At 36.3% G+C, this 20362-nt stretch overlaps 3 protein-coding genes and 1 pseudogene across 6 annotated transcripts; 3 read left to right on the forward strand and 1 right to left on the reverse strand.

Annotated features, from left to right (window-relative positions):
* The first annotated feature begins 968 nt into the window (after positions 1–968).
* Positions 969–5484, forward strand: LOC114386306 (peroxisome biogenesis protein 7-like). 4 transcript variants are annotated; one of them, XR_003661046.1, is made up of 3 exons: positions 975–2067; positions 3135–3283; positions 5279–5484. XR_003661046.1 is itself a non-coding variant. In XM_028346272.1 (2 exons), exon 1 carries the CDS (start codon positions 1101–1103, stop codon positions 2055–2057), a length of 957 nt encoding a protein of 318 aa, XP_028202073.1. In that variant the 5' UTR covers positions 969–1100; the 3' UTR covers positions 2058–2067; positions 2831–3075. The 4 variants fall into 4 exon arrangements, 2 of the variants coding, with proteins under 2 accessions (XP_028202073.1, XP_028202071.1); XR_003661045.1 differs by lacking the exon at positions 5279–5484 and adding an exon at positions 3950–4371; XM_028346272.1 differs by lacking the exons at positions 3135–3283; positions 5279–5484 and adding an exon at positions 2831–3075 and having other exon boundaries at positions 969–2067.
* A 1497-nt stretch (positions 5485–6981) lies between these two features.
* LOC114388102 lies at positions 6982–9289 on the forward strand (annotated as a pseudogene).
* Positions 9290–11406: 2117 nt separating this feature from the next.
* On the forward strand, positions 11407–12464 carry LOC114387962 (abscisic acid receptor PYL12-like). Its single transcript, XM_028348266.1, has one exon. It carries the CDS (start codon positions 11769–11771, stop codon positions 12324–12326), a length of 558 nt encoding a protein of 185 aa, XP_028204067.1. The 5' UTR covers positions 11407–11768; the 3' UTR covers positions 12327–12464.
* Positions 12465–15501: 3037 nt separating this feature from the next.
* On the reverse strand, positions 15502–19780 carry LOC114387961 (splicing factor 3B subunit 1-like). The gene is made up of 2 exons (XM_028348265.1): positions 18880–19780; positions 15502–18796 (listed from the first exon to the last, which is right to left on the reverse strand). The coding sequence occupies exons 1-2, from the start codon at positions 19634–19636 to the stop codon at positions 15768–15770; spliced, it is 3786 nt and encodes a 1261-aa protein (XP_028204066.1). The 5' UTR covers positions 19637–19780; the 3' UTR covers positions 15502–15767.
* Positions 19781–20362: the final 582 nt, after the last annotated feature.

Consider the following 20362-nt stretch of genomic DNA (forward strand, 5'->3'; position numbering starts at 1 on the left):
ACAATTTGATTCAATTTTAATTGTTGTGAGCTATTTCAGTTTTTATAATACTAGTTGAACACTTGCATTCAACCGATGCATAATTAAAAAAAAAAAAAACATCTCAATATGTTTGAAGAAATTATATCGATAATGAGTTCAATTTTTTAAATAATAATGTATAAAGTAGAAGAAAAATCCATTAGAAAATAATCATATGTGACATTTGTCTTAAAATACGTTAAAGCATCATAACATGCTATACAAACCATTATCTTAAAATATGGTATTTCACAATTCACTTTAAAAATTATATTATATTTTTTATTTTTAAAATAAGTTAATCAAATTATACATTAGTATGTATTTTAGTTTATTTATTTTGTTTTCCAAAAGATTTTAATTAAAAATGTAAAACGATTTAAAAAATAAAGTAACACGCATGCTCAAGTTTTATATAATATAATTTATTTTGGTTTAAATATATTTTTAATTCTTTAAATTTGTGTCACTTTTTTTATTTGGATCCCCAAAATTTTAATTAGCTTTTTTTAGTTACTCAAATTTTAACAAGTCTCTCTTAACTAGTTTGTGATAAAATTTGATTGAAGAAGAAACTAAAAAAGTATTTATCAAATTTAAGAGATTAAAAAAATAAAATTTTTAATTTAAGGAACTATAAACAATATATCTTAATTTTGAAGAACTAAAAATATATTTAAACTATTTATTTTAATTTATTAATCTAATAGTTGTACAAATCTAAGAATTGTTTGGCCATTTGATTATCGTTATTCAGATGGATGTCTAGATGGTTGAATTTCGTTGCCATGGCTTGGAAGAAGAATCCCAAAAACAAGTTTTAGTGTTTATTTAATTATTTTTCTGTAAAATATTTACTCAACAATTATTTATCACACTTTTAATGCCTTCCCGAAGATTAAACTTGAATTTTGCATGTTTGATGAAACAATTTTTTCTCCCACCTTACCCTTTAAAGAATTAAATGGATATTTACCCTAAACATCAAAATAAAATAATAAAAAAAACTGGAAAACTGAGAAGAACGAGAGGTCCTTGAGCCAGATCTTCCCTCCCTTGTTAATTCATCAAACAAAACGATGCCGGTTTTCAAAACCCCTTTCAACGGCTACTCCGTGAAGTTCAGCCCCTTCTACGAGAACCGGCTGGCCGTGGCCACCGCCCAGAACTTCGGCATCCTTGGCAACGGCCGCCTCCACGTGCTCGACCTCTCCGCGGACCCCTCCCTCCCCATCGGCGAGCTGGCCGCCTACGACACTGCCGACGGCATCTACGACGTCTCCTGGTCTGAGTCCCACGACTCCATCGTGATCGCAGCCGTCGCCGACGGCTCCGTGAAGCTCTACGACCTGGCCCTCCCCCCGACCTCGAACCCCATCCGCTCCTTCCAGGAACACACCCGCGAGGTCCACTCCGCCGACTACAACCCCGTCCGCCGCGACTCCTTCCTCTCCTCCTCCTGGGACGACACCGTCAAGCTCTGGACCCTCGACCGCCCCACCAGCGTCCGCACCTTCAAGGAGCACGCCTACTGCGTCTACTCCGCCGTCTGGAACCCCCGCCACGCCGACGTCTTCGCCTCCGCCTCCGGCGACTGCACCCTCCGCGTTTGGGACGTCCGCGAGCCCGGCTCCACCATGATCCTCCCCGGCCACGAGTTCGAGATCCTCGCCTGCGATTGGAACAAGTACGACGAGTGTGTCATTGCCACTGCTTCTGTGGATAAGAGTGTGAAGGTTTGGGATGTGAGGAACTATAGGGTTCCCCTTAGTGTGCTGAATGGGCACGGGTATGCTGTTAGGAAGGTGAAGTTCTCGCCCCACGTGCGGAATTTGATGGTGTCTTGCTCCTATGATATGACAGTGTGTGTTTGGGATTTCATGGTGGAGGATGCGCTGGTGAGTAGGTATGATCACCACACGGAGTTCGCGGTTGGGGTGGATATGAGCGTGCTTGTGGAGGGCCTCATGGCTAGCACTGGTTGGGATGAGCTTGTTTATGTCTGGCAGCATGGCACTGACCCCAGGGCACCTTAACATAAATAAGGTACTTCTCTTGTTTTGTTCTATGTATATGAATTCCTTACATTGGGTTACTAGAATAGTATTTACTATTTATATACCGGGGGAGGAATATGGAATGGCTTGCATTATTCTACATTGATTTTGATCGTTGTTCATAATTCTTCTTCTTGTGATATGAATTTTGCTGCTTCTTTTGTGTATAAGAAGGAGTTCTGCTTGCTACCTTGTTTGTTTGCTGGAGTTAGTGAAAGCACATGCCACTATCAATTGACTTGATTCTTCTGGAAATTAAATGTCAAAATTCTTAGTCTTGGCTGTTCTTAGAGCATCTCAAATGGGAGTTGTTTATGGAATTATTTTGTGCAGTTTCATCATTGGATTACTTGACGCAACAGTTTTTTATATAAGAACCAGCTGTTATTAGTTCTTAACAATTGTGAGACAATTATAGGGGACTCATTTTATGCTATTAAGGATAGCATCATTAAAGAGAAAATTTGTTGAAATTCTTAAATTCAATGTAACATTATAGGGCCCACCAAAAGTGAGTTAAGCAACTCCACCATGGTTGTACCATTAGAGATGCTGTTAGATCTTTTATGTGTATGCCTTGTGTATTTACACTTAATCAGATTCAGAAATTTCTCTGTTTTCCTCATTGACTGGGCTGGATTTCAGTGCTTGGCTTTTGAACTTTGAAGTGTCCAATTTTTCCTATTGGTATTGATTTTGTTATAGGTTGCTGTTTAATTTTCGACTTCCATTTTTGGGCTTATATTGTTCAGAACTTTAAATGCAACCTAAAAATGAAGAATTTTTGGAAATTTCCTGGTGGGCAAGAAGCAAGATGATGAATTTAGATGTTCATAATATTGGAGTTGAGTCACTCACATGGTGCATCCTGTCAATTCTGATGCCTTAGCGTCGTGCATGCAAGTTTAAACTAAATTATGTGGAATTTGCACCTTTGCTGTTTTTACAATGGTCCACACTCACATTGTGCCCTTTTACTATTACCTTGGATTTCTATATTTGTGTATTATATCTAAGGTGAAATTTCTCTTTTACTGGTTTCTTCTTTTTTTACAGAGTGAAAAATGAATATAGAGTTTTTCAATTGATCTTTTCCGCATTCACACAAGCTTCAAGTAAACAGATTATATATATAATTCACCACAGTGAGGTGCTCTGGAAGGTTGAATAGTCTGATTACAGTGGTGAATTATGGATGGCAACAGGTGGATATGCAACTTCTTTAGTTATTTATATCTATATTCTTTTTGAAATCCATTACCAAAATCTGTTTCTTATCATGTTTGAAACGAAAATGTAAACTCTTTTTGTCCATACCATGTCAAATCTCCTATCTGAAATGTCAGATAACCAAGATATCTGAATAATGGCCATTCTAATGAATATGTTGGTGGATGATTGAAATCTAATGTGAATCTTTGAAGAAAAAAAGACATAAAGCTAAGAGATTTTCCATGTGGCTTTATATAGGCTGACATGCTTTGGTCTATTTTAGGTGAACTTCTAGCAAAGCTAAACTAATGATTGTGACAGCTGACTTGCCAATAGTTTATGGAAACTTTTAATAAGTTCAGTAATTGAAGATGGTATTTAATAGTATTATCTTGTTTTAAATATCTTAAATTAGGAAGATAAAATTGTAATATAATTTTCAAATAGGTAATTGTTTGTAAGTGATTTAGGATTCTTGATTTGTTCTTCCATTTAGGGTTAAGTTAAGAAGGTTTCAAATGGGTATCAAACTGAAAAGTTACTTTGAAACTAAGATAATGCAGTTACCAAACAATTAAGTTAAAATCTTTCTGAGAGCTTTGAAAAATAGTTGATTTTCTCCTAATTTAATCATATCATAACATGCTGGTTTTTAACAGTTCCTGAAATCAGAAGAGTTGACCTCAGAGGATATCTGCAATTTACCAATTTGGAATGTATTATCCATTCAGCATGATCAAATTTCATATAATGTGAAATGAGGTTGTAACCTTCAGCTTAAAATATCATAGGCCCTTTATATATGGCTATGGTAGTGGCAGGGAAGTGAAATTAGGCTCATGAAGGCAGGAGTGAGGAGCAGTGGAGCATATGAATATGGTTGAAGTCTGAGTGAGTGAGAGAGATTATATGATGGGTGTATGGTAACCGAATAGGGGGTTTCAGCCTTGTAAAAGAGGTTTATACCTCTGATATAGCTATAATTCAGTGTCACCATTTGGTTTTACCATTCCAATTTTGGTTCCTGACAAAATTCCTCTGCTTTTCTTCTTTTTCATAGATAAAATGGGGTTTTCTTGTCCCTGCAGAAATTTGCAATATATGAGATGTCCCTAGCTCAATTTTGTCTCACCTTAGCACTGGGCCATGCCCAGGTTGTAAAATTGAGGGAGACTTGTTTAGAATAGAAGATGTTAGTATAGTAAGTAGGCTTGAAGTCATGCATATGTTTGCTAATTTTAAAATTAATCATTAATCTTTTTTGCTTAGAAACAAATACTTCGATTATCAATTCAATGATAAAACTCCATATATGCTTCATTTAAAATAATAAAAGGAAACCCGTCAAAAAACTTATTGTGTTAAAGGAGTTGGTGTAGTACCAATAAGGGATGTACCCAGGTGAGTTGTCGAATATGATCAGCAAACAATAGATGATTGGCAAATGGCAACTCACTTTGGGTACTGATACCCTTGAACAAAAAAAGAGATGGTTACCAGAATAATCCCCATTAACTTATCGTTGGTTGGCTTTTGGATTCTCCTTAATCTTTCGATAAAAGCCTGTGAATTTCTTCATCTTTGGGAATTAAAAGGTGAAAACAAGTAAAACATCTTTAATAAAGAAATACTAATTATGTCGGAAAAGATTGTGAATTTTTTAATATTGTATAGTGCATATAGGTATATAGCAAATAATGCCCAAAAAAAACTATTAACTAGAAGAAAAAATTAAATCAAACAATCGTCTCTCCAGATATTGGGGCATAAACAAATACATACCTTGATTTTCAACTTATATGCACTTACTGATAGGGTTTTTTTTTTTTTTTTTTAATTTTAGTACGTTAGTTTATTAGTTTTTTGCTACTAACTCTGCATGAATTATTGATTCCTCAGTGAAGAAATTGTGCTTGAAGTCAAAATATTCTAAACTAGCCACATCACTTTTGCACAAAGCTAACCTCATGTTTCTGGTCTTAAATTAGGATATACCCACAGATAGTAGGCTATCCTACAGATCACCATGGTGACTAGAAGACCCGCCCATCAATGGCTTCTCCATGTTTGAACTTTGGTTCTGCTAAAACTGTGGCTTCCCAACCCTTGGTAATAAAGGCAAAATCTAAGTCAACAAACATAAGAGTTTGCTTATTTTGAGACAGATTTTCCGATTTCAGTTTTTTTATTTACAAAAATGTCATACTTACACAAAAGTACTTTTGATACAATTAAGTGTATGTTAGAATTAAACTTTATAAACTTAAGTTTAGGTTAAATTTATGTTTTTAAATTGAGTTTATAAAATTATAATAAGTCTTACTTTAAAATTGAGTTTTCTAGAAAAATTTAATTTTCAAACATATTTTTAAAGAATAATCAAATATGAAACCAAACTAATTTTGTCCTGGAATATCTTTTTGGAACGCTTCATCGGAAATTCAAAAACATCCTAAAACTAACTTCCGTATACAAACGTACTGTAGTTACAAAAAAGAGATTGTGCAAATTAATATATTGAATTCATAAAACTATTTTCCCAACTTTTATTCAAATATGACCTAAAACTGTTTTATAATCCCAGAAGTTATGCCTATGATTGGAAACCTGTTAGCAAGAGGTTGGACATACGTAAGAGAAGTAAAATCTGTTACTTTTAAATTGAACGGAGACTCACAACTTTTGAAACGTGTTAATTTACCTTGTGTGAGTTTCAAGCAATCAACTACTAGAAATATAAGAACTGAAAACGAAACAATAAGTGAGTAGGAGATATGCCTTGACAGAAAATTGAAGCAAAAGTAAAAAGAGAAAAATAACTGAAAAAAGAAAACTGAAAACATACAATTGAATTTTCCTTTATTATGTGGAAAAAGGAAAGAGAATCTAAGTGTGAAATCTCTTTGGCTCTGTTTTAGAATAGAAAAATGCTTTATTCTTAATTAAGCAATGTTGTCGGACGAGTGGTCTGTTCTAGTGATACAATTTGTATTAGTACCATTGCATACATGTGAAACTTGATTTAGTTTTTTTTTTTTAAATTTCTTCAACTTGATTAGACTTAAAGTTAGATTAGTTACTATAACAAATATGTTAAAAATTTTAATTAAAATTATTTGGTAAGATCAATTTACCTTAACAAATGCAAAATTATACTACAACTATAATTAACCAAGATTAGTAGTTATTTTTAATAAATAGTTTATTCTTCTAAAAAAATTAATAAATAGTTTACAATTAGACAAATTAAAAGTATAGAAGTATCATAAATTTTTTTAACAAAAATTATAATATTTTAAAATTTTGTTTAAGTAAAACTACAATTATTAGTATAACTGTGAATAGAATATTTAGGTTTATTCTATTCATTATTGCATGCTAATATAATAAAATAGAATTTATTTTTAAGATTGAATAAATTGATTTTTTAACAACTAACATAATTAGAAACAAAATTTCAAATCATATAATTATAATAATATCCTTAAAAAAGATAATTATTCTATTCATATGATAAAGTCTTATTTTATAATAGATAATATCTAAAAAAAAGAAATAGTACTAGTAATATATAGGGTATTAGGGCTGCGAAAAACACTAGAATGAAATATAGGTGCACATGCTACTTGACTTGCCTCGCCAAAAAGTCGAGTATGGCGCACACACAGCAGAGGTCAAACTCATGCTGTCATGCAAATGATTAGTACATAATTTACATTCCTCTGAAAACGTTGTGTTAAGTGTTAGTTAACTTCCTCTTTTCACCTTCAATTCAATCTCGTTAATTTCGTTGCATGCATCGCACATTCCGCGCCCTGACGTAAGACAGACATGGCGGCGAGCGAGAGGAGGCCCAGAAATGGTGGGAAGACGACGACGTTTTCAGAGCCGAACCGGACGAGAAACCATCTTCTTCGCCGGGCGAGAAGTTCTTCATACACTATTTTCTTCTCTCCATTGGATGGTCAACCTTGTGCTGATTATGATAGGGCCAGTGGTGAAGGAGTTCAGCCGCAAGAGTACACTATTATAAAAATGGAGTTGGTTCCTCCTTTTCCAGAGAAATTCAAGGTGTTGCAACTTTGAGACCTGAGACTATGTATGGTCAAACCAATGCTTGGGTATTGCCTGATGGAAAGTTGGAGCTTTTGAAATCTATGAAACTGATGTGTTTGTTCTTGCTCACAGAGCAGCTGTTAACCTTGATTACCAGAACCATTCGCGGGTTCCGGAGAGACCCTCTTGCTTGCTTGAGCTCACTGATTGGACTTCCATTGAAGTCTCCTCTTTCCTTTAATGAGGTAATTTATGCGCTTCCTATGTTGTCTATTAAAATGGCATTTCTAGTGATGGCATTGCATGATTTGAAGGCGAAACCCGCGCTCAGGGAGATGAGGATGAATGGGTGTTTCCGTTTGAGATTGTGCCTATCATTGAGGTTCCGCGGTTTGGGAATAAGTGCGTCAAGACGGTTTGTTTGCAGATGAAAATCAAAAAGCCAGAATTAATTGATAAGGAAAAGCTTGCAGAAGCCAAGAAGCAAACGTACTTGAAAGGTTTCACTGAAGGAACCATGATTGTTGGAGAATTTGCTGGGAGGAAAGTTCAGGAAGCTAAACCCTTCTCACTGTTTTTATGTGTATTAGTGTTGTGTTGTATATCTCAGAATTTGTAAAGATTGGCTCCCACTTCCTTCCTGCTTAATACTATTATGTTAGAGGTATATATATTGGCATATGATTAGATGATGGTAGGTAGATACAATTTGCAATAATAATGAATCAAAATGAAGCTCATTATTTTGTGGTGTTTTTATATGTAAATGCATATTATTGAAAAATATATTACTTATGTTCCTGTATTGACAAATTTATTAGCATGAGCCTGTATTCTAATGAGACACGACATGGATTTGAGCACGCTTTAAGCTGGTTGAACTGGTGGGCTTGCTCGCGATCCTTTGGTCTTGGGATGAGCAGTTCCTGGTTGAGTCTTTATCGGATTCCACCATTTACATGGCTTATTACACTGTTGCGCACCCATTTGCAGAATGGTGGCATGTATGGATCAAGCGAGGCTGCCACCACCTAACCTCAACAACTGACTGATGATGTTTGGGATTATGTTTTCTGTGGTGGACCATATCCCAATTCAACCGACATTTCATCGTCCCTTTTAGACAGAATGAAGCAGGAGTTTGAATATTGGTAATTTAGATGCAATGGCCACATTATGCAGAATTTATTTGGAGAGAGCTTTTGAAGAAGGATGGTTTTGTGGTGAATGCAGGCTGGCCAACAGCTGATGCTGCTCCAGATCTCAAACTGAAGAGTTCCAATAAATATCTGCAGCGATCGTTTCGATCAGAAAGTTGGCTAATAAGAGAGGAGGTCCTCCAGTTGCCCATCACAGACAAGCTTGATATATGTAAATGGTTGGAAATCCGAGGACTTGAGTATTCTTCAGAAATAAATTGAGCAGAGCTACTCCAACTTTGCTCCAGACTCCAGATTCAGAACAAAGTTCTGTAGTTCAGTCTTGGAATTTTAAACAAAAAATCCAATTCTTGAAGTTTAAGAAAGAGGAAGCAATTGCACTTGGGGCTCAAGCCCTGGATTTGAGATTGCCATTTGGTGAAATTGAGGTTCTTAAGGAAAACTTGGACGTGATCAAGAGACAGATAGGTCTAGAAGATGTGGAAATTTTATCTGCAGTAGATGCCGATTCCTTGGCCAGAGCTGAACCATTAGCTTCTTTACTAAATCAAAATCCTCCTTCACCTGGAAAGCCAACTGCCATCTTTTTAACTCGGTAGCTACTGGGTCTGGGTTAGTATTTGGAATTTTCCCCTTTCTTAAAACTAGTTCATAGTTCCTTCTTTTTTCTGGGTCATTTAAACACAACTATAATTTATTTTTATTCGATATAAATGTAGACAAAGATGAGTTACTGAACCTTTAGTGTAATAATTTTTTTTTATTGACTTGATTTGAGGTTTAAAATCCAGATATTGGGACTCAAACAAATATACCCCACATTACCCACATTAATTGATATGATTTTTCTGCTTCCAACTTTGCTCGTATATATTGTTTGAATCGCCATCTATCTCATTGATTTCTCAGTGAAGAATTTGTGCTTAGAAGCCAAAATCTTCTAAACTAGCCAACTCACTTTTACACAAAGCCAACCCTTGTTGGTAACAGAGGCAGCCTAAGTTAACAAATATAAGGGATTGTTTATTTTTATAAAATGTTTTATGATTTCAATTGTTTTCACATCCAAGTACAAAAATACTATATTTTTAGTTAATTTTTTTATTATAAAAAACTTGTATAAAAAACAATAAATTTTAAAAGTGAAAAAATAAACGAAAACGTTTTTTCAAACCAAACTTAAGTACGTATCTAAAAGTTATGGACATACAAAAGGTATCAAAGGGTATTCTTATAAATTTTAAAAGAACAGAATGAAAGTTGAAGCATTTTATTCTCGATTTGAATCTTTTTGTTTACTTCATTTAGTTATTTTGGTTGCAGCCACTCCAACTTTTGGTATAAATGCTTTTTCACTTTGTCAATGAAGTTAAGATTACAGAAATTTAGGGCCTTTAAACTTTAAACTCAAGGAATGATCATTCTAGTTTAGTTGAGAGTAGTTTTATGAGACTTGTGATAGCTGAGATGAGATGAATTTTAGAACAGTGGATAACCAACACAGAAGTTCAGAGAAAAAAAAAACGAGAAATATAGTGATGTTATAAGAAAAGATAAGTAAAGGATGTTAAATAGGTGTTCGTAATAATGAAGCATTTATATATATCATTGTTGCTTTATCTATGGTGAAAGAGATTAATCATGGAGTTCCAGCTTTTCGATGGAAACCCATTCTTTGTCGCTGTCTAGACATTTATTTTATGGCAAATGGTTTCAATCTAAACTACGGGCTCTGTTGGAATGACCCCTAACCACTACAGAATTTTAGAACATGGTGCTCGTTATGATCATTTAGTGTAACCTTTTTGTGCTCATTAATTCTCATCCCAATGTTGATAAAAACTAGCCACCTTAAGCTTACCATCACATCTTGCATCAGCTGAATGTCATTTTGTGTTAGCACACGACTTTCTGTTAGTTGCCATCTTACATTCTAGAATCGATTTTATTATACCCCCCTGGCGTCAGCAACAAGATGTGACCTTATAATTTTCATTCTCAGACCCTTTTTACTAGGTCTAAAATCGTTTCACTCGTAGCTTCACCTCAAATTCCACTAAATTTATAGGAATTTTAATTTTAATTTACATGTAGTCACACTTTTTAGTGTAGAAATACCAACAAAGTTGATTTAATTGCTAAGAAACAGACTCATATTCATAAATAATGTGTTCGATTTTCATTATTAATATGTGATCCTTATTGGTAAATAACATGTAAATATTTTAATAAATATTTTTTAAGTTTTAAGATTTATCCTAAATGTGGTGAATACCTAAGATTCAGTTAAATTAATTTTTTTATTATAACTAAAAATGAGACTAATTACATTCACAGTGTGTTTGGATAAAGAATTTTAACTGAGGAAAGTAATTTATCAGAGAATTTGAATTTCTGTAATCTAGAATTCATTGTTAAATTTTTTTTTGTAAAGAATTTAAATTTTGGAAATTTTAAAACAAAATTTTAAACAACTAAAAATGTAAAATTTCAATTTCCTTCTAAAAGATAAGAAATTAAAATTCTCTTTTTACAAAAGGATCTTCTAAAAATTTTGCGTATTTTCTTATTAAACTTTATCATCTCTTTTATCTGAAAATTTCTAAAATTCTTAAAATATTAAAAATTTCTGAATTTAATTTTTTTTATCCAAATACAAAATTTTAAAAATAAAAGAATTTCAATTAAAGTATTTAAAATTCTTAAAATTTAAAATTTCTCAAAATTTTAAATTTTCCATTCAAACACTCATACATTTTTCTAATCTAAATTTAGTGTGATGAAATGAGACTAATCACACTCTGATTATTTCTTTATCTAAATTTACTATGATGTAATAATAGACTTTGTCATAGATTCTTAAATTACAAGTAATTAAAAGCCTTATCTGACTTGCAAGTGAAAGGAAGAGTTAAATTAATGCTGATGAGTGAAGACATTAATTCCATTCATAACCGACAGGGAGAACAAAGGATGACTCTCACCAAAATATCTAACATCTCACGTTCAAATACTCCAAAGCACTTAAGCAAGTAAAAGCAGCCAAACCGACCACACCGCAAAACAAGCCAAGCCTCGATTTTACAACCTTCAACTTACTGATGAATAACTCTTAAAAACCCAAAGCCTTGTGATCTAGTCACTTCACAATCTACAAACAGCTATAAATGCATACACACACACACACACACAAGGTCATTGAGAAAGATAAACCCCAAAACAATCAACAATACTCCTGTTGCTGTGAGAACCGTTGGTGTAGATGCTTTGCAAGCAAAATTTAGAGACCCCAACAATAAAAGCCATGCTTAACACCTACCATGCCTCCAAACTACCATCAAACCAGTGTGGTTCTAGCCTTGTGCAAACAATAGATGCACCTTTACCTCTTGTATGGTCCCTTATAAGGCGCTTTGAGTATCCACAAGGGTACAAGCTCTTTGTGAAGAAGTGCACCCTTCTTGATGGGAATGGTGGCATTGGAAGCGTGCGTGAGGTCATGGTCACATCTGGGTTACCAGCTGGTGTTAGTGTGGAGAGGTTGGACAAGCTCGATGATGATAAGCATGTCTTCAAGTTTAGCATCATTGGTGGTGATCACAGGCTTGTCAATTATAGTTCCACCATTACTTTGCATCAAGAGGAAGAGGAGTACGGGGGAAAGACGGTGGCGATAGAGTCGTACGCGGTGGACGTTCCGGCGGGGAGTACCGTCGACGATACATGCTCTTTTGCTAATACTATCATAGCTTGCAATCTTAGGTCGTTGGCTAAGATCACAGAAGAAATGGTTTGTAAGGCTAATCAAATTAAGGTTTAATACATAAGTAGGTTCCTTTTTTTTAATTTTTAATTAGTCTCTAAACTTAAAAAAAATGTAATTTAGTTTTTAATCTTCTACTATTTTTGTAATTGGGTTCTTGGAGTTAATGAAATCGTCACATTGTTATTTTTTTGAGATGGTTTCAATCCGCCGTAAACTCATTCCAGGAATCCAAGTACAAAAATTGTAAAACATCAAGAATTCAATTAGTATAATTTTTGGTACTTTAGAAACCTAATTAAAAATTTCTCAGAACATTTGGGGACTGAATTGTATTTTTTTTATGCAAAAGAAAAAGATAATAAAACAAAAGAAACTAGCCATCTCTGGAGAAGAAGGTTCCTAGGGATCAGCAAGAAAATGTGTATTGAGATCTTGCAGGCATTGCATTGATCAATGATAAAAAGATGATACTATGTATTTTAAACCTTAAATTAAGGCTTGCTTAGTTCCTCTTGAGATCATTACCTTATTTGTTGTGATACAATGTTGATTATTGTTTCAAGTCTATTTATAGATTTAACCATTCCTATATTCTAAGATTACCATATGCTTTAATTGTATATGTAGTTTACGGAATGGATTTTTTTGGTCGAGTTTTCATTTGGATGTTTTTCAACGAAAATCTTCCCCATCAAAATCTCATGCCAGTGTTGGTCCTGGGGTTATTTTGAGGAGCGCGTACATGATCCATGGTTGAAGGTGATCCGAAAAAAATTCAATGTGAGAAGAAAAAAAATTATTCTATTTTTTGTAACAACTTCATCTTATTGGCTCTTTCAAAACACATTCGATTTCCAAGTTTAAACTTAACCAAGCATTATCGAGTATAAAATTTGTTTTTATATTATCTCTGTGGATAGAAAGAATTAGACTCCAACTGATCGAAGAATATTTTTGGTGAAAATAAAATAAAATAAAGCTAATACAATTTAATATCCATCAAAAAATCAAATGCCTGTTCACATGTAATGTCTCTCTCTCTCTCTCTCTCTCTCACACACACACACACACACACACACACACACACACACACACACACACACACACACACACACACCACACACACACACACACACACACACACACACACACACACACACACACACACACACACACACACACACACACACACACACACACACACACACACACACACATGTATATGTATAAAGTTTTATATGTAATAAATATACCATTTTCAATAAAATTGCATGTCTATTATTGTTTATAAGATATATGTTTATAATACCTAAGATATATGTTTATAATACCTCTACATAAAGTTTCTCTATCTATTATTTCGTTTTAAGTTCTGGATCGACCATGCTTCATGCTGCTCCCTTTTTATTATTTAAATTCTTTCTCTTTTTTTAGTTAAAGGTTGAGACATCAATAGACAGTAATGCCACGAGAGAAAATCCAAACCTTATTAGTATATATCCTCTTGCTCAAATGAAATTAAAAATTGAATTTATTTCATATTTTGGATTCACGTTACATCAATTAGAATTACGTTATTATACTAGCTAATGTTATTTTAAACAAATGTTGATACTTCAGTTCCATTTTTAAGAAATTGATTATAAATTTATAATTGATTTAACGTGTATTTGCTTGCCCGTTTTGGACATGCGTTGAAAGACTTTTTTCAGGTCAATATGAAAAAAATGCAGAAGCTGCATTTTGTTTCTTCAAGCTTGACGTGGATCAATAATGTTGGACGCTAGTCTAAACATTCTATTAGAATTAAAATTGAAGCAATTTTAACTATTTTTTGTATTAAATAAAAAAATTATATTAAATTTTATTATTTCCTAGTTTTTAATTTAAACAAAAATCACATCACATTAAAATGAATTTCATTTAAAATAAATTTATTCAAGATCATCTTTATAAATACGTATCCAAACACACTAAACATTTATGAAATCATCATTGTTCCCTTTTTTATGGGTCAATTTTACTTTGCGGTCTACGCTTTGTCTCTTTCAGGCCTACTTCAGCCCAATTCTATCACCTATGCCGTAGCCCAGCTCGATTCTTAGAGCTTTGTTAATTCTTAGCTGTCCTATCTATCCACCACCAAAAAACTTAGTAGACAGTGTACACATCTCTCCAAATAGAATCACCAAAGTATTTCTATACATCTATTTTATTTTTTTTTTGTTTGAAATACACTAAATATTATGAGAGGAAATTTAATGTAGAGCTCATATCAAATCTTTCCTCCCCTTAATAACCAAGAAAATGAGAGATAAGGGACCAACAACTTTAACTCATGCATGACCTTGTTTAAAGATTTTTATTTTCTTTTATTTTTAGTGAAAAATAATATTCTAATTAGAGACGTAAATGTCTTTATCAGAAAATACAACCCTATCTTTATTTCCTTTTCATATTTATTTTCAAATTCTTTCAGTTTTCTCTATTTTTGATTTCTTTGTCAAACTAAACAAAATATTCATGTTCTTTGTTTAAATTTTCTCTTTTTATTTCTTTTTCAAAACGAAGTTTTAGGATTTTTATATTTTAACACTTTCTCTATTTTACATTTTTTTACCCTCCTTTATTTCTTTCTTCCTTTTTTTTAACTCATGTTTTATTTTTTCCTTCTCTTTCTATCTTTCTTTCTTTCCTCATCTCACACCCTTCTATTGGGTGTGGGACAAACATCATTATTAGTTTTAAACAAAATGTATTAACATTGTGTCATCTCAATGTACGACAATACTTTTGGGCATCTCCTTGCCATTTTAGCCCTTGTAGAAGTACGCCATAACCAGGCTTTGATTCTGATATTCGGTTGTAAGTGTGACATACATATTGCTCGACATTAAAATGGGCATAGCCTGCTTAGCCCAAGACGATATGAACAAATGGACCCCAAATAAAGCGAAAAAAAATTATGCTCGAATATAGGTAATGGGCTAATGGCAGATGTGGAATTCATTTGCCGCAATATCCGTTAAACGTAGATAATCCGTATATATATATAGATCACATTATACGCACATAATAAACAGGTTACCCTGCTAACCAAGAATCTCAGTGTAACATTGACTATACTAAGATTGCATGCTTATTACCCTAGGTAATTCTGCAGCCTCTTAACTCATCCAACTCACCAGCATTTTGGCAGAATGCAGATATCAAAAAATACACCGACAAAAACAGAACCATTCAAAACCATATATTCAAACATAGAAAGTAATGACTAATCAAAGGCTTTCATTCAACCTTCAACGGTTAGCTACTATAAGCATATCATCTGGTGAGATACAAATCAAACAAATGTCATCAAGAGAGGAACCTGCTATCTATGTAACAAGACACGAAATAATGTTCCAACAACTGAGCTTTACATTGATGCGAGGAAGTACAGAATACTGCCAAATACACTGGAGATAGAAATAAACTAAGTAATCAAAATCCACACTAGATGAACATCATTAACTCTGGCCTACTGTAAACATTGCTATGCTCATCCTCCAAGGCAGGGTATGCTGCTACAAGAGCATCCTGGGCTCCAATATAGAGAGAGTTGTAGATCTTCCAATATACCTCCCTAACTTTTCGTGCAGGGTGGAACAGTCCTTGTAGACAATAATTAAGAACAACAGCGGCTCCCAACGCTACCCTCATCCCTTCAATTGCTTCCATCACTGCATTAATCACATGAGGAGAAGTTTCAAAAATGTTTGGCCAGACATAATTCAACAAATGTACCAGTGCATCCTCACAACCCAAACCAGCCACTCCCAGAGCCATGTGCTTCACAGCAGAAGCAGCTGTCTGCCTGTGAACCAAATCCCTGTCCATAAGCGCATCCTCAAGCAAAGGAGTCACAGCATAGATGTAATCCTTTCCCATTTCACCAATGTACTCAAATAGGAAAGAGAGGGACTTGAGCACACCATTTTGCACATTAAGTTCCGGCACACGATACTCGTTCATCAATGCTGGTAAAACTGTGAAGGGTGAACATGTTTCTGCAACAATTGCAATGGCCACAGTTGTGCAAACACGGTTCTGCCTCTCCTGCACCTTGAGATTATTCAATAGGGTTGCCAAGACATCTTGTGGTCCAATGGCTTTTGCAATATATCCAAAAGTGTTAACTGTAGCTCTACGGATTCCCTTCTTGTGTGCTTTGAGCATCTCAAGCAACTCAAAACAAATCCTCATCCACTCTCTTGCTGGTACAAACTCAGCTCCACGGTCAGCAATCCTACCAACAAGGTCAATACAATTCTCCTGAACTTTCTCGTGCCTATTCTTCAAAATCGGAGTCAACCTGGGAAGTAAATCCTTAATAGGTGGAGTCATCTTTGTCATACCGATAACATTGACAATTGACTTGAGAGCTCCCAGAATTGATCCTAAGACTTCAGGATACTCTTCTCCCAAATACTCATATAAGACAACACCAAGATGACCCATCAATTGTTCCTCATGGCACTGCTTCATGACAACAGCAATCCTTGAAATGAGATCTGCTGCTTGCTGTCTCACCTTTGCACTCTTGTTGTTCAATCGCCACTTGATAGTACCACAAATCTGAGGAAGATATGGTTTCACTCTCTGCCCAAGTGAGTTTACAACTGCACCAAACCCATTAAGCATCACATTAGCGTCGTCACTGGTCTGCTCTTGGAAGGCGTAAAGAATACCATCAATCAGAAGCTCTTCCAGCCGTGCATCAATATCAGATGCCCCCAAGTTAGTAACCACCTTCTCAATAGTCTCCATAACCATACGCCTATAAGGTTCACTCTCATCTTTAAGATCTTCGACAATTCTACCAACAATATCTGCAACACCAACTTTGTTTGCTATCTCCACAGTAGTCTCCACAAGTTGCTTATAGTTTCTTCTATCTAGAGCCATCCTCCTAACCCAGAAATTCCTGAAAAACTCAGGCAGGATATCATTTCTAATATATTCAGCTTCCACACCCTCAGTGCTCACACACTGCTTCACCACTTTCAGAACAATTTTCTTCATTTCTTCATCAGGTGACTGGAATTCACGAATCAGAATGAGCATGACTTCCTTAGTATAGTAACTGGCATACAGGGCTTCCATCAACGGAATAATAAACCCAATTGCCTTCAGAAATGCAGCCAACACCTTCCCACGGTGTTGCCTAATACCCTTCCACAGTGGCTTCAAGACAGAGTCAAAACTTTCAATACCATAAGGAGCAGCAGCCTCAGCAAGTGCAGCAAGAGACAATGCAGTGATCGTTCTCACCTTCTGATTCTCATCATTCAGTCCATGCTCTATAATTTCCACAAGAGATCTCAGATGTGGCAACACCGCACAACCAATTAAAATGGCAATCTGCTGCACAATCTTAATCCCAGTGTGCCGAGCTTGCCATGATTTCTTACTCTGACAAACAGCCTTCAAGAACGGCAACAGTGCAGGAATACCAAGAGCCGAAGCAACAACACTAAAGGCCCTAGCAGTAGTGTTCCTAACATATTCATCAATGTTATCAATATCAGGCCGCATAGCAGCAATCATAGTAGCCAACCCAGCAGCTTTACTAAGATTAGATATTATTTCTCTGCCCTCCACACGGGCATAGTAGTCTTCATCAATCAACAAGGGTTCAATAACAACAAGAATCTTATGCACAAAAGGCCGTACCAATTCATCTAACTTATACAAAACCCTGTCAATTACCTTAACCAAAAGATGTCTCTCTTGATCCTCCAGTGTAGGCTGCATGAGCAATGGCAAAATCCGGTTAAACAACGGCCCAGCACCAAACTCACGAGCCTTATCAGTAAGCTGCCTCAATGCAGTCTTCCTCTGCGGTGGCGTCCCATTCTTCACTTTAAGCAGAAGCTTCATAATCTTCCTTTCCTTCTGCTCATCCGGCGACAACTCCTCTTCATTCTCCTCATTCAACAACGCCCCAAAGTACTGGTAATCCTCAGGCTTCATAAATGGCAACCCACCAGGCGCTTCCTTTGGAACATCAAACTGCTGCCCACGATTCTCCTCAGGAATCTGATAAAGAGGAGTCCCCAGTGGTGTAGGAGTAGCGAGAAGCTTCCTCGCTGGCGTCCTAATGGGCACATACGAAGCAGGGGGATCCAAAACCTTATACCCCTCTTGAGGAAACATAGCATCAAGCTCCTCATCAGTCAAGGGGCGATTCCGCTCTTCAATATCCCTCTCCCACCTCAACAAATTGTACTGCTCCGGCGTAATGGAGCCTTGTAAAGCCCCAGGGGTAGGAGTAGCGAGTTCAATACCACCAACAGGAGTAACACCAGGAGTATAAGCAGCAGCAGGAGTCGCACCTGGCAAAGGAGTAGCACTTCCCATAGTAGCAGGAGTCTCATCCCACCTTGACCTTTGCCTCTTGGGAGTTGGAGTAGCCATCCCAGAAAGCTTGGGAGTAGCATCCCAAGTCATACCAGCAGGTGTGGCACCGGGTGTAGCACCACCTGCACAGGAACAAACCCAGAAAAAAATGTTAGTGGGGACATAAAATTAACAAAGAAAAACAAGGGTGTAGCAGTAACACTACCTGCAGGTGTTGCATCAGAATCCGCAACTCTACCAGGAGTGGGAGTCTCATCCCACCGGTTCCTCCTCCCAGGCGTCGCGTCAGTAACCCTCCCCGGCGTCGGGGTGGCATCCCACCGCCCCGGAGTGGTGTCCGGCATGTCCCAATCAGATGTTTTCGCCTTCTTCGCGGCCGCGGCCGCGCCGGCACCACCGTCATCCTGAGACTGGTCCCAGCGGTTCCTCCTCTTCTGCTGCTGTTGAGGCGGCGCGTCCTTGGCGGCCTCCTCCTCCTCCTTCTTCTTCTTAGCGATGGCTTTCAGAGTCTCCTCCTTCTCCCTCTTGAGAGCCTCCTCGCGCATGATATCGGCGTAGGTCCTCACCGAAGGGTCGGGGGTCTTCTCGCCGGCGGCAAAGGGGTCGTGGCGCTCCGGCGAGATGATCTGGTTGAGGCGGCGGCGGCGGTAGTCATCCTCGCGGTCGATGATGCGCTGCGGCTTGCGGAAGCCGATGTCGTTGTCGGAGTCGGGGGCGGAGGGCATGTCCTTGAGAAGCGACTTAGGGGCGGTGTAAGAAGCCAGCTTGCGCGCGACCTCGTTGTCCATGGCGTCGAGATTCTCGTCGTCTTCGTTGGCAGGGATGGAAGTGAGGTAGGAGCCCTTGTCGCTTCCGCCGTAGAGATCGGTATCAAACGTGACGGAGGTGAGCGACGCCAGTTGCTGCTCCATTCGCTTCCGCTCTTCCTGCGTCTTCGCGATCTCGGGGTCCACCGAAGCCATGATGATGCTTCGAACTCCTAAAACCCTAGACACAGAGAAAGAGAGAGGGAAGGCAGGGTTCTAGATTGATGGATGGATTTCGATTCGCAAAATGGATACAAATTTGAAAGAGAAAGAAACCCTATGCAGGTTACTGAGTCAATGTTAAAACACAGATTCAGATATAACACAACAATGCGAGGAATGGAACCGACATATGCGTTTGGGCCAGTCTGCCCCAATTCTTCTATCTACCAAAACCTTCTTGAAGCCCAAGTCCATTCCGCAAGTTAAGGTCCAAGTCCAATCTACATTATTTATTTTTTTTCTTACACGATGTTCAATTGATTTCTTCATTCCATTCCATATGAATTGGGTTTTTGTAACAAGTTCACATCTTTGGAAAGTGCTTTTTTGTGGATTGGATTTTCTTTTTTTTGTTGTTGTCTAGGATATATATTATTTTCAAGAATTAAATTTACAATTAGTATTTTATGTGGATCACATTATACATTTATTAGATTATTACTAATATTTATATAAACCTTGTTTAAATTGATATATTTTAAACGTCTTTTTCGTCATCCACAAGTTTAATCGTATAAAATTTATACAAATATCAATTAATCACTTGACTGATGAAAAAAAAATGCAAATATGATAATTTGAATTTGAAACTAAATAACAAAATAAATTTTAGACGAATCTTTTTTTTTATATGTAAGAAATATAAAAAGAATAAGACTA

This window comes from Glycine soja, chromosome 15, assembly GCF_004193775.1.
Source record: "Glycine soja cultivar W05 chromosome 15, ASM419377v2, whole genome shotgun sequence".
In the NCBI taxonomy this organism is placed as follows: Eukaryota; Viridiplantae; Streptophyta; class Magnoliopsida; order Fabales; family Fabaceae; genus Glycine; species Glycine soja.